At 46.9% G+C, this 13,404-nt stretch overlaps 1 protein-coding gene across 4 annotated transcripts in view; it reads right to left on the bottom strand.

Annotated features, from left to right (window-relative positions):
* DNAH10 (dynein axonemal heavy chain 10) overlaps positions 1–13,404 on the bottom strand; it is a 146,046-nt gene that overhangs the window by 101,866 nt on the left and 30,776 nt on the right. For all 4 annotated transcript variants that reach the window (XR_003973202.2, XM_030336257.1, XM_030336258.1 and 1 more), the window contains exons 11-14: positions 8,522–8,716; positions 4,923–5,093; positions 1,852–2,028; positions 741–866 (exon numbers count right to left, since the gene is read on the bottom strand). Coding sequence is in view for 3 of the 4 variants with exons in the window: in XM_030336257.1 (XP_030192117.1) it covers positions 741–866; positions 1,852–2,028; positions 4,923–5,093; positions 8,522–8,716 (669 nt within the window). In the remaining variant the exon portion in view is untranslated. The remainder of the gene's footprint in view (positions 1–740; positions 867–1,851; positions 2,029–4,922; positions 5,094–8,521; positions 8,717–13,404) is intronic.

Here is a 13,404-nt window from a genome sequence, read left to right as displayed (position 1 = left end):
GGGGAGGGGCAGAGAGAGAGGGAGACACAGAATCAGAAACAGGCTCCAGGCTCTGAGCCATCAGCCCAGAGCCCGACACGGGGCTCGAACTCCCGGACCGCGAGATCGCGACCTGGCTGAAGTCGGACGCTTAACCGACTGCGCCACCCAGGCGCCCCAGGAGCTGCCCCTTTTGATGGGACCCAAGCCGTCTCCAGTCCGGCCCTCTGCACTCATTTCGGAACCTACTTCAGGATTTCAGAGGCCACACACCTAGAGATGCTGTGCGCGGGTCTCTCCTCCCTCACGGCTAGTATTTCTTTACGGAGCGTCTGCTGGGCAGCAGGCTCCGGCTAAAGCACCGTACATAAGGGTGAATCGTGCAAAATGGTGTTTTTTCCATAGCTCAACTGTCAGCCATTTCACACCCGGTTCAGCTAATACTTTGTGTGTTGATGTCATCTGATGCAACTCATTTTACAAATGGGGAAACTGAGGCTCGGTGTGAAGCCGCTCGCCCACAGAGTCAGCAGGGCTGCCGGATTCGGGCGCATTTCCTAACCGTGACCTTATGCTGCCTCCGCCTCCTCCCTCTCTGCCCCTGTCCTCTCCTCCCCGGACAACCTTGGCCCTTCTCTGTCTTCCACTTGGAAATACCTATCAACGGCAAACCGTGCCGACAAACCAGACCTCCAGAAAATCGCAGACGCCATCACCTAACCTGACCGCCATGATCTGGACAAGGGTCTGGAAGTACGTACCTTAGTAAGCAGACTCTTCTTCATAAGATTCGGCAGGGCCTGTTCTGTTACCTCTTTCCACAGCTCATACTTTCTGTCTTCATAGTCTTTCATTGTCCAACCCACCTCCAAGTACTTCTGTCTCACCTGTCAAAGAACTCAGCAATCGTCAGTTTGTCCTCAGAAATCTAACACCTTTTCCTCTCTTTCTCTCACTCTATTAAAGAAAAAAAATCTTGGGGCGCCTGGGTGGCTCCGTCGGTTAAGCGGCTGACTTTGGCTCAGGTCATGACCTCGCGGTCCGTGAGTTCGAGCCCCGCGTCGGGCTCTGTGCTGACAGCTCAGAGCCTGGAGCCTGTTTCGGATTCTGTGTCTCCCTCTCTCTGACCCTCCCCTGTTCACGCTCTGTCTCTCCCTGTCTCAAAAATAAATAAACGTTTAAAAAAAAAAATCTGTTAGTGCATTTTGCAAAAATAAGTATAGAGATTTCCAAGAATTTTGCAGGGTGTGTATGAGAAGGTATGGCTTGAAATCCAGGCCGACGAGCAGAGATCAGCAGACCTCAGCCCAAGAGCTAAGAACGGCTTTTACCTTTTTAAGTTTATTTTTAACATTTATTTATTTTTGAGAGAGAGAGAGAGAGAGAGCGCGCGTGTGTGCAAGAAGGGGAGGGGGAGAGAGAGAGAGGGAGACACAGAATCTGAAACAGGTTCCAGGCTCTGAGTTGTCAGCGCAGAGCCCGACGTGGGACTTGAACTCACGAACCGCGAAATCATGACCTGAGCTGTAGGACGCTTAACCGACTCAGCCACCCAGGTGCCCCTACTCTCTGGACCTTTCAAGAAAAGATTTGTCAACCCCTTCTATATAACATTCAAAATCCCATGGGTGGGGGAGGAACAGTATTATCAGAGAGATGGTCACCCTCCAGAGAAGCTGAAAATCAAGTTCAGAGAGAAGCCCACGTGCCTGTTACCTGGAAGATGTCACATGTACGATCATATGTATGAGCCTGAAATCAGGGACCACAGGAAAGGCCTTCGAAGTCGCAGGCCAGGATTTGCTTCTCACACCGGCGGCTCTAGGTCGCCCGTGAGATACGCCCGGCGACAGCTCCGGGGAAGCAACATACCTCTCTTCCTCGGTCACTCTCCAATATCTCCTCCACTTCCTGAAATCGGAGGATGGTGTGCTTGATCCGAAAGAAGAGGGACCGTTCCCAGTAGATTGCACCTGCTACCGGAGGGTGGTTCTTACACAGTGGCGGGTTGTCCAGGTTCTGAACAAAGAGTTTATTAACTATGTCGATCTGAAAAGCAATCAAAAGTGGTCTGTGATATGCATCAGCATGTTCGCCAAGAAAGATTTAACTTGAGATGTAGGTCTTTACATTTTTAATGTTTATGTATTTGGGGGGGGGGGGGGGGCAGGGCAGAGAGAGAAGGGAGAGAGAATCCCAAGCAGCCGTCAGCACAGAGCCCGATGCGGGGCTCGAACTCACGAACTGTGCGATCATGACCTGAGCCGAAACCGAGAGTCGGATGCCCAACTGACTGAGCCACCCAGGCGCCTCAAAGTTTACCACATTTAAATGCATTTCAGTGGCATTAAGCCCATTCACACTGTCACACAACCACCACCTGCATCCACCTCCCACACTTTCATGGTCTTAAACTGACACACTGACCCGTGAAACACTAACTCCCCCTCCTCCTCCCCTGGCCGCTGGTGCTCTCCACTCTACTTCCTGCCTCTGGGAATCTGACTCCTCTAAACACCTCACGTAAGTGGAATCAAACAGTAATTGGGATTTTTTTGACTGGCTTATCTCACTTAACATGATGTCTTCAGATTCATCCATGTTGGAGCCTGTGTCACAATGTCCTTTCTTGGGGCGCCCGGGGGGCTCCGTCGGTTGGGCGTCGGACGTCGGCCCAGGTCATGATCTCACGGTTCGTGGGTTTGGGCCCCACATCAGGCTCTGTGCTGACAGCTTGAAGCCTGGAGCTGCTTCGGATTCTGTGTCTCCGTCTCTTTCTGCCCCTCCCCTGCTCATGCTCATGCTCTGTCTCTCTCAAAAATAAACATTAAGGGGCGCCTGGGTGGCTCAGTCAGTTAAGCATCCAACTTCAGCTCAGGTCATGATTTCGCAGTTAGTGGGTTCGAGCCCCGCGTCGGCCTCTGTGCTGACAGCTCGGAGCCTGGAGCCTGCTTCGGATTCTGTGTCTCCCCGTCTCTCTGCCCCTCCCATGCTCATGCTCTGTCTCTCGATAATAAGCAAACATTAAAAAAAATAACAAAAAATAAACATTTAAAAAAATTTTTAATACATAAATAAAAATTTAAAAAAGAAAAAGAATATCCTTCCTTTCTAAGGCTGGGAATATTCCATTGTATGGACAGACCACATTTTATGTATCCATTCATCTATCACAGTTCATGAGTTCAGGCCCCGCGTGGGGGTGTGCCCTGACAACATGGGGCCTGGTTGGATTCTCTCTCTTCCCTCCCCCGCTTGCTCTCTCTCTCTCTCCCTCAAAATAAATAAACATTTTAAAAAGCATTCTTTTCAATTTTTCAATACACCCAGAAGTGGACTTGGTGGACCACATGGTCTGGACCTGTATTTTATTATTTTATTTTTTAAGTTAATTTTTGAGAGAAAGAGAGAGACAGAGAGGAGAGAAACAGAGCACGAACCAGGGAGGGGCAGAGAGAGAGAAGGAGAGAGAGAGAGACACACAGAATCCGAAGGAGGCTCCTGGCTCTGAGCTGTCAGCACAGAGCCTGATGCTGGGCTTGAACTCATGAGCTTCGAGATCATGAGCTGAGCCGAAGTCAGACACTTAAACGACTGAGCCCCCCGGGCGCCCCTGGACCTGCATTTTAAAAGAAGCATCTCGGGGCACCTGGGTGGCGCAGTCGGTTAAGCGTCCGACTTCAGCCAGGTCACGATCTCGCGGTCCGTGAGTTCGAGCCCCGCGTCGGGCTCTGGGCTGATGGCTCAGAGCCCGGAGCCTGTTTCCGTTTCTGTGTCTCCCTCTGTCTCTGCCCCTCCCCCGTTCATGCTCTGTCTCTCTCTGTCCCAAAAAAAATAAATAAACGTTGAAAAAAAAAAATTAAAAAAAATAAATAAATAAAAGAAGCATCTCCACATTCTCACGTGGGTAATTAGATGTGGGAGACAGAATAACATCCCCCCCATCCCCCAGGCATCCCCTGGTCCTGATGCCCAGAATCTGTAAATTTACTACATTACATGACAAAGGGGAATTGAGGTTGACAAGCAGCTGACCTTATAATAGGACGATGACCCCGGATTATCTGAGTGGGCCCAAGGTAATCACAAGGGCCCTCACAAAAGGAAGGAGGAGGCAGAAGAGAGGGTCAGAGTCTTTCCCCAGGCGGAAGTGGGACTAGCCATCGCTGGCTTTGGAGATGGAAGGGGGCCATGAATCTCTAAAAGCTGGGGGGGGGGGGGGGGGGGAACCAGGAGATCGAATCTCCCTAGAGACTCCAGAAAGGCTACAGTCCTGTTGACTCCTTGTTTTCAACCCAATGCAACCACTGTAGACTTCTGACTTTCAAAGCTTCACGTAAAATAACAAACCTTTACTACAAAGTAAAGGTTTTTACTACAAAGTTCGTAGTCTCTTGGTACCGCATCAAGAGGAAACCACATATTTGGAGACCAGTTTGTCCCTTTGTATTTTGCTAACTGACGTTGACCAAATTATTTCACATATTCTCATTTCGTCCTCTGAATAAGATGATAAGTTGGGTTTTTTTGTTTTTGTTTTTTTTGTCTCTTTCTCCCACTCGGTACTTGAAGGAAAAATCTGTGTTTTAATTTATCTATCTCTGTGCCTAACACCATACCTAGAAATGTGTGAGCACCGGATACATTATTCTGAATTAATATGCAGATACATACATGATCTCGGCACACGATTAGCTAGGACTTCTGCTGTTATTAATGTGATTATTACAACTACAAACTCGTACAGAGCCCATCACAATGTAAGGTTTATGATATTATACCTGATAAATTCTTACTGAATTTCCTCACTAAATAAACCCACTTTGTTTTGGTTATCTGTGGCATGTGACATGTTCACTGGGGAAAATTCCACAGTCTCTGTGAATTTGAATAGGAGAGACAGATAATGGCCCCGCTCTGGCACCTGTCGATCTTTCAATTACCTCTTTACAATACTGTGCCAGGATGTCATTAAATTTCATCATCATTTGCCGATTAATAGCGTCCCGTGAACGAATATGCTTAAATTTTAGAAGCATGTCAAACGCTGCTTCAGCTGATCGAAGTGTCTTAAAAGATTCATCAATAAAATTTTTTGCTTCTTTTTCAATAACCTGCCAAAAAAAAAAAAAAAAGCAAAAGTCAGAAACACAGCCCTCCTGTCCCCGTAATTATCCTGCAAAAACAAAGTGGCAAGAAATAAGCAAAAAACAAATTTGTGACTTGCGATAGATTTCCCTTGTGCTTTAGTGGAAGCTGGCACCCAGTTAAAAACAGTAGATGGGCGGGGCGCCTGGGTGGCTCAGTCGGTTAAGCGTCCGACTTCAGCTCAGGTCACGATCTCGCGGTCCGTAAGTTCGAGCCCCGCGTCGGGCTCTGGCCTGATGGCTCAGAGCCTGGAGCCTGCTTCTGATTCTGTGTCTCCCTCTCTCTCTGCCCCTGCCCCGTTCATGCTCTGTCTCTCTCTGTCTCAAAAATAAATAAAACGTTAAAAAAATAAAAATAAAAAAATAAAAAAAACAGTAGATTGGCCACATTGGTTTTCTGTTCCCCTCCCCTCGTTCCACTCAAAATGGTAGGAAGGAAATTTTTTTTTAAGTGTTAACTCCTACAAACAAAGAAAGCAGAAGAGGACACAACAGGAGAGAAGATAGTTCAGGAGTCTTAGGCAGATGGAAACTCTACAGAAGGCAGAGGATTACAACGAAATGCTGGCAATAGGGGAACAGGCAGGTACCTATTTACTCCCCACGAAACCTCCATGAACGTTTGGAGACACAAGGCACCAGGAAGGCGAGGGGCAAACACAGGATCCTTCCTCCGCCCTGCACAGCCAGGCCACCATGTATCCTCTATACCCTCATCCCGCCCCAGTCTATGAAGAGTGGAAGGTTAGTTCTAGAAAAATTAAATCAGAAGGACAGCAGAGTTGTGATAATGCTAGAAGCTAGAAATCAATGAACAATACCCTCAATATCTGAAGAAAAGTTATTTCTTTTTTGTTTGTTTGTTTAAGTCTTAATTTGAAAGACTGAGAGAGCACAAGCAGGGGAGGGGCAGAGAGACAGGAAGAATCCCAAGCAGGATCCATGCTATCAGCACAGAGCCCGATGCAGGGCTTGAACTCTGGTCACGTGAGATCATGACCAGAGCCGAAATCAAGGGTCAGGCACCCAACCGACTTAGCCATCCAGATGCCCCCTGCAAAGAAAAGTTACTTCAATCTTAAATTCTGTACCTAACTTTATTTCAGAATTCACACAAGACATAAAAGAGAGATGTCCCATGAAACCTTTCTTAGGAAGATACTAAAAAATGTGCTTCAGCAAAACAAAGGCCTAAACAAGAAAAGAGGAAGATGTGAAATCTAGAAAACAGGATCCAATACAGAGGAGAAAAGATGAGAAGTCCTAGGGTGACTGCTTTGCAATAAATCTAAAGAGCAAACAATATAGACTGGGACAGAAGGACAGAGAGCTCTGGGACAAAGGCCTCTAGGAAAATAATAACACTCATATTTTTAAGCAGACAGAACCCATTATTGATAAATATGTGGCAGAGATGTTAGAGCATTTGGGGAAAAAAATAACAGGTATGTAAATAACCAGGCAAATAAAAATAAAAGCAATGATTAACTTCAGGAAAAATGAAGGGTTGAACAAGAAAGGCAGTGTGCTTATGATGTGCTTCTTGGCTCAGCAGTGAACACTGTTTGCACAGACATAAGGAGTAAACACTAATCATTAATTTAGCCAAAAGTTATGATAAATCTCTGTTAGATGACAGGGGGGCAAGTGGGTATGGGGAAGGAGTAGGACAGTAAAGTCCACATCTACTCTGAAAAGTTAACAGTTGTCTAAAACTGATTATATTAGATACATCAGGAAATAACCACATTGGCAAGTTCTTTAGGAAATACGAAGGTGAACAAAAGAAACATCTAGAATTGTGAAAAATGACATCAAGAATGGGAATGGAGAAGGTTAAGCATGGGGCTGTTTTTTCTTATTATTTGCCTTTTAGTATTCCTTGACAAAGTGACTTCAATGAAAAATTCAATTTAAAAATTAGTAACACTTAGGGGCACCTGGGTGGCTCAGTCGGTTACCGTCTGACTTCAGCTCAGGTCACGACCTCACGGTTTGTGGGTTTGAGCCCCACGTCAGACTCTGAGCTGACAGCTCAGAGCCTGAAGCCTGCTTCAGATTCTGTGTCTCCCTCTCTCTCTCTCTGCCCCTCCCACACTTGTGCACTCCGTCCCTCCTTCTAACTAAATAAACATTTTTAAAAATAAAAATTAATAGGGGCGTCTGGGTGGCTCAGTCAGTTGAGTGACTGACTTCAGCTCAGGTCATGATCTCGTGGTGCATGACTTCAAGCCTTGCATCGGGCCCTGTGCTGACAGCTCAGAGCCTGGAGCCTGCTTGGGATTCTGTGTCTCCCTCTCTCTCTGTTCCTCCCCCATTCATGCTCTGTTTCTCTATCTCTCTCTCTCTCTCTCTCTCTCTCTCTCTCTCTCTCTTTCTCTCTCTAAAAATAAGTAAACATTAAATTAAAAAAATAAATAAAAATAACACTTAAAACAAAATAGAAGCTGAGAATACACCGGATGTAATTAAAATGGAAATGTTTAGATAACCCAAGAACAGTCTGGGGTTGCCCATATAAAAAGATGCTCTGGTTATAAAAACAATTACTCAAGACCTAAAATGGGGACGCTGCTGATGTGCCTCCCCATGTGCCTCCCACATGAAGCTGAAAGAGTAACCACGATGGACCATCCACCATATTATCACGCTGTGTGGCCTGAAACCATATTCTCAGCTACAGCCTCTCTTTGACGGGTTCTGCCTCCCCCGTACCCCAGGCCACAACCTCCTAATATCATCTCCCCACCTCCTCTCATTCCCCGGCCTAAATCAGCCTATGCTGTGACCAGAAGAACCTTCCTCAACCATAATTCTGATTACCTCACTCTGTAACCTCAGTGGCTCCCTACTGCCTACTAAATCAAGTCCCATTCTGCAGCCTCCTAGGTCCTCCCCAATCATACAGCAAACCCACCTTTGTAGAGATGCTACTGTGTGTAGCTTGACTTAACCTTATTCTGCCTAGAGATAGGAATGGGGACAAAAAAGATTAAGGAGTGTTCATTTTTGTCTCATATTCCTCGGTATCATTTGTTTTTATTTATTTATTTATTTAAATTCAAGTTAGTTGACATATATGTGTAGCATTGGTTTCAGAAGTAGAACCCAGCGATTCATCCCTCATATATGACGCCCTGTGCTCATCCCAACAAGTGCCCTCCTTAATGCCCACCATCCGCTTAGCCCATCCCCCCACCTACCTCCCCTGCAGCAATCCTCGGTCCAGTCTGTATTTAAGACTCTCTTATGGTATTGCTTCTGTTTTTTACAAGTAAGCAGGTATTACTTTTTGTGATTATAAAAAAAAAAATCCTAAGCATAACGAAACAAATTTAACATGGGGGAACCATGGTACCCACTTCCAAGATCAAATCTATAGACGAGTTACTTGCCAGAACTTCAATCTTGAATTCATCCATCACATATTTCCAGTACTGGGAAGACTTGATGCTGAAGGGGTCAAAGGTCAGGTTTTCCATGGGGGTGACCAGGCTGTCCACCCTGCACAGGACATCGTCAATGCGCTTGGGATCCCCCGTCACTGCCTTTAGTTCTGGACCAAATATATTGTAAAATTCCTCCATAACCTGTCCAAACAAACAAAACACAGGGAGGCTGCCTTTCGGTTTTCCATGAGTGTGTTTAACGTTTATTTACTCTTGAGCGAGAGACAGGGTCGAGCAGGGGAGGGGCAGAGAGGGAGGGAGACACAGAATCCGAAGCAGGCTCCAGGCTCTGAGCTGTCGGCACAGAGCCCGATGCGGGGCTGGAACTCCCAAACTGTGAGATCATGACCTGAGCCGGAGTCGGATGTTCAACCGACTGAGCCACCCAGACACCCCAGTAATTTTGTCTTTGAACGTGTGTTTTGTAAATGAAATCTGATAGGGCGGCCGTGCACACATGTGAGCAGATACGTGGGATCTACTTGTCTGCTTCCACTTTGTCACATACAGCATGGGACGCCCCACAAGCACAGAATTCTAGTGGGACTACGTACGGCAGTTCAGGGGGTTGGGGGGACATTCGCAGCCAGCACAGGGAAATGTGTCACATCAAAGACAAGTACACGAGGACACAGGCTGCGATGAGAGACCACCTTCTCCCTTCAAGCCGGAGTTTGCTTCCAGAACAGTGGGCTAGGAAACACACCTGATCAGGAAACCTACCATATCGGTTCTGTAACTTCCTGTTGTTTCCCTGTGTTGGCCAACTACTCCCCCTGAGCGATGACATAGGACAAAGAGCAGGCAACCCACCCAGCCCTTCCTTACCCGTTGGTAAGCTGGAGGTAGAGAATCCTGGCAGAATGTGCTCGCACCAAGAAGTGAGAGAGAGAGGAGTTAAGATGGCAGAGGGGTAGGGGGACCCTGGACCTGCCTGGTCCCTGGAACCCAGCTCGGTCAACATCGTATCATTCTGAGCACCTAGGAAATCAGCCCGAGGATTAAAGAGAACAATCTGCACAATTAGAGGGAGAGACCGTGGCAGGTACCAGGAGGCCAGAGACGTGAACTGGGGGAGAGAAGAGCCGCGGAGCCTTGGAGGGGAGGGAGCCCTTTTCCCGGAGAGAAGACAGAGAGAGTGGGGGAGAGAGGGGGTTCGGGTCATGCAAGAAAAACACCCCCCAAAACCACCGACCGGGGAATCGAGAGAAACGGACTATCACAAGTTTTTGCAAACAGAGGAGCTCACATTCTGAGGGTCTGGAATTTTGCACCATTCCCGGAAGTCGAGCCGGGCAGATGGGGGGGGGGGGAGGAGAAGACCGGCGACAGCGTGTCAGGTGGGGATCCCCGGGGGCGCACTGGGAGAGAACCTTCCTTCTCCGAGTACATCTGGAAGAGGGCAGATGGCCTCTCCCAGAACAAAAGACTTGGGGGCACACCTGAGCGGCCGATCCACAGCAGGGGGACAGAGGCACGCGCTGAGGGCAGACAATGTGGCCACAGCTTGTCACTGTGCGTCACCATAAACCCCAGGCGCCTACGGGGCCACACAACTGCTTTTCTGGGACCGAACAGAGCCAGGTGCAGCACCGCAAGGGGCTCCTCCGGAGGGAGGAGCAGGTTAAGTTTTTCTTTTTTATTTTAAACATTTATTTTGAGAGAGAGACAGAGAGAGACAGAGAGAGAGAGAGACAGAGAGAGAGAATCCCAAGCAGGATCTATGCTGTCAGTGCAGAGCCCAACGTGAGGCTCAGTCGCACGAAGTGTGAGATCGTGTCCCAATCGGAAACCAAGAGTCAGACGCCCAACCCGCTGAGCCACCCAGGCGCCCCAAGATTGGGAGTTTCGAATCCCAGCCCCACCAGCCTGGGCACAGTCGGCCTGTTGGCAGGGATCTGACGGAAGCCTGGGACACAGGAGGGGAGACCGTTGGCTCGCCTGGGAGGCCTGAGCTCCCCTCCCTGGGGACCGGAGAGCGGGGTGACGCCACCTTCCCCGACCACCAGCACCCGGGACTTCGGCAACCAACACAGCGCCCCCAGTGGAGGCTCGAGCCGCTTACATCAGACCGCGCCCCCTGCGCCCTGCTGAGCTGTCTGACTGGGCGCCAGCCGGTGCAGGGGGCCTCTCCCCCAGAGGAGGAGCACAGGCCCCCCCACACGCACCCCACCCACTGATCATAGAGGGCTCCAAAGCGTCAGCTTCAGTTCTGAAGCTGGAAATAGGACCAGACTTTCTTTTTTTGTTATTTTCCTTTGGAATCAGAGTTAGAGTTTTTTGTTCATTTGTTTGTATTTTCATTTCCTTCTCTCACTTTTTGTGGGGCTTTTGGGTTTTTTTTTTTATTTCTTTTTTGAAGTTTATTTATTATTTGAGAGAGAGAGTGCACATGTGAGTAGGGGAGGGGCAGAGAGAGAAGGAGAGAATCCCAAGCAGGCTCCACACTCACCACAGAGCCTGACGCAGGGCTCGATCCCACAACCCTGGGATCGTGACCTGAGCCGACATCAAGAGTTGAACATTCAACCAACTGAGCCACCCAGGTGCCCCCCTTGTCTCATTTTTTGAATCAGTCACGTTCTTTCTCTCTTTTTTTCTCTCGTTGAATCAGGCTTATAGTTGTTTGTCCGTTTGGGGCTTTGGTTCCTTTTCCTTTTCTCTTTTTTTGGATCGAGCTTCCTTTAACAAACAAATCAAAGCGCACGTAGTTAAAAGTCCAAACACTCCTCCCTGCAAGCAAGGAGGAGCTCTGCAGAGGACTGACCTGGGGGAAAGAGCAACCAAAGCACAGCAGCACAGTGCCCCGTCGCCAGAGACCCTTCCCGAAGCACCAGGCCTGGACCCCCTGGTCCAGGTAGGACCCCCTCAATACAGCGGTATTCTCAAGAGCAAGAAACATAACAAGCTCTCACAACACGCAAAAGACAAAAACCTAGACAAAATGACAAGGCAGAGAATCCCCCCCAAAGGAAGATCAAGAAGAAACCACAGCCAGGGATTTGCTCACAACAGATAGAAGCAATATATCTGAACGAGAATTTAGAACGCCAGTCAGAAGAATACTAGCTGGCCTCGAAAAAAAGCACAGAAGACTCCAGAGAAACCCTTGCTACAGAGATCAAAGACCTAAAAACTAGTCAGACTGGAAAAATAAAATGCTGTAACTGAGAAGCAAAACTGACTGGATAGAGTCACGACAGGATTGACGAAGCAGAGGAGAGAATGGGTGACGTAGACGATCGAAGGTTTCAGAATGGGTTAAAAGACCCATCGATATGCCACTTATAAGAGACTCGTGTGAGACCCAAAGACACCCAGATTGAAAGTGAGGGGGGTGGAGAACCATCTACCATCCTAATGACATCAAAAGAAAGTCGGAGTAGCCATACTTATATCAGACAAACTAGATTTTAAACCAAAGACTGTAACAAGAGGTGAAGAAGGGCACTATATCATAATAAAGAGGTCTATCTACCAAGAAGACCTAACAATTGTAAATGAAAACAATGGCTTTAAATGACACACTGGACCAGATGGACTGATGGATATATTCGAAACATTTCATCCTAAAGCAGAATACACATTCTTTTCGAGTGCACATGGAACATTCTCCAGAACAGATTACATACCGGGTCACAAACCCGCCCTCGACAAATACAAAAAGATTGAGATCACACTGTAAGGGTTAGATTGTAGTGTAAGGCTAACGTGTAGCTTGAAAAATAACAGCTTTGTTCTGACACTGAAGGTCAAGAGATAACAGCCTTGTTTCACTCTTGTAAATTATGCTTCATACTCCTATAAATCAGGCTTCACCAATGAAGGAAACAAAAGCTCAAAGAGAAGAGCATCAGAGGCAAGGTCAAGGAGATCCACTGGTTGCAACTTAGCGGCAAAAAGTCTAAAATAATCACTTCATCCAGCAACTGTTTCTAACTCATCTGGGAACTATTTCTCTGTTCTGTTCCCAGGTGATGATAAAACGATGTGGTCGGCCATAAAAACTCTGTACCCCGGCTGTTCGGGGCCACACTCTTATCAAGAGTGTTGGTCCGGATCGGTCGGCCTTGACTCTCATTGTAATAAACTTTGTTGTGACTGTCACTGGTGCCCATAACGTTCTGTTTCAGGAGTTGTGTGGATGCAACAATACCATGCATATTTTCAGACCACAACACTAGGAAACGTGAAGTCAACCACAAGAAAAAAATTGGAAAGACCACAAATACATGAAGGTTAAAGAAAATCCTACTAAAGAATGAATGTGTCAACCAGGAAATTAAAGAAGAAATTTAAAAATACATGTAAGCAAATGAAAAAATGAAAATGAAAACATTACAGTCCAAAACCTTTGGGATGCAACAAAGGCAGTCATAAGAGGGAAGTATATAGCAATACAGGCCTTACTCAAGAAGCAAGAAAAGTCTCAAGTACACAACCCAACACCTAAAGGAGCTGGAAAAAGAACAGCGAATAAAGCCTAAAACCAGCAGAAGAAAAGAAATAAAGATTAGAGCAGAAATAAACAACACATAAATTAAAAAAAAAAAAAAAAGTAAAACAGACCAACAAAACTAGGAGCTGGTTCTTTGAAAAGAATTAACAAAATTGATAAACTCCTAGCCAGACTTATCAAAAAGAGAAAAGACCAAAAAATAAAATAAAATCGTAAATGAAAGAGGAGAGATCACAACTGACACCACAGAAATACAGACAATTATACGACAGAATATTATGAGTAATTATATGCCAACAAACTGGGAGATCTGGAAGAAAGGGATAAGTTCCTAAAAGCACACAAACTACCAAAATTGAAACAGGAAGAA

The sequence above is a fragment of the Lynx canadensis genome, chromosome D3 (assembly GCF_007474595.2).
Source record: "Lynx canadensis isolate LIC74 chromosome D3, mLynCan4.pri.v2, whole genome shotgun sequence".
Lineage (NCBI taxonomy): Eukaryota > Metazoa > Chordata > Mammalia > Carnivora > Felidae > Lynx > Lynx canadensis.
The sequence above is the reverse complement of the archived record's forward strand: the minus strand, read 5'-3'. Positions and strand labels throughout refer to the sequence as shown.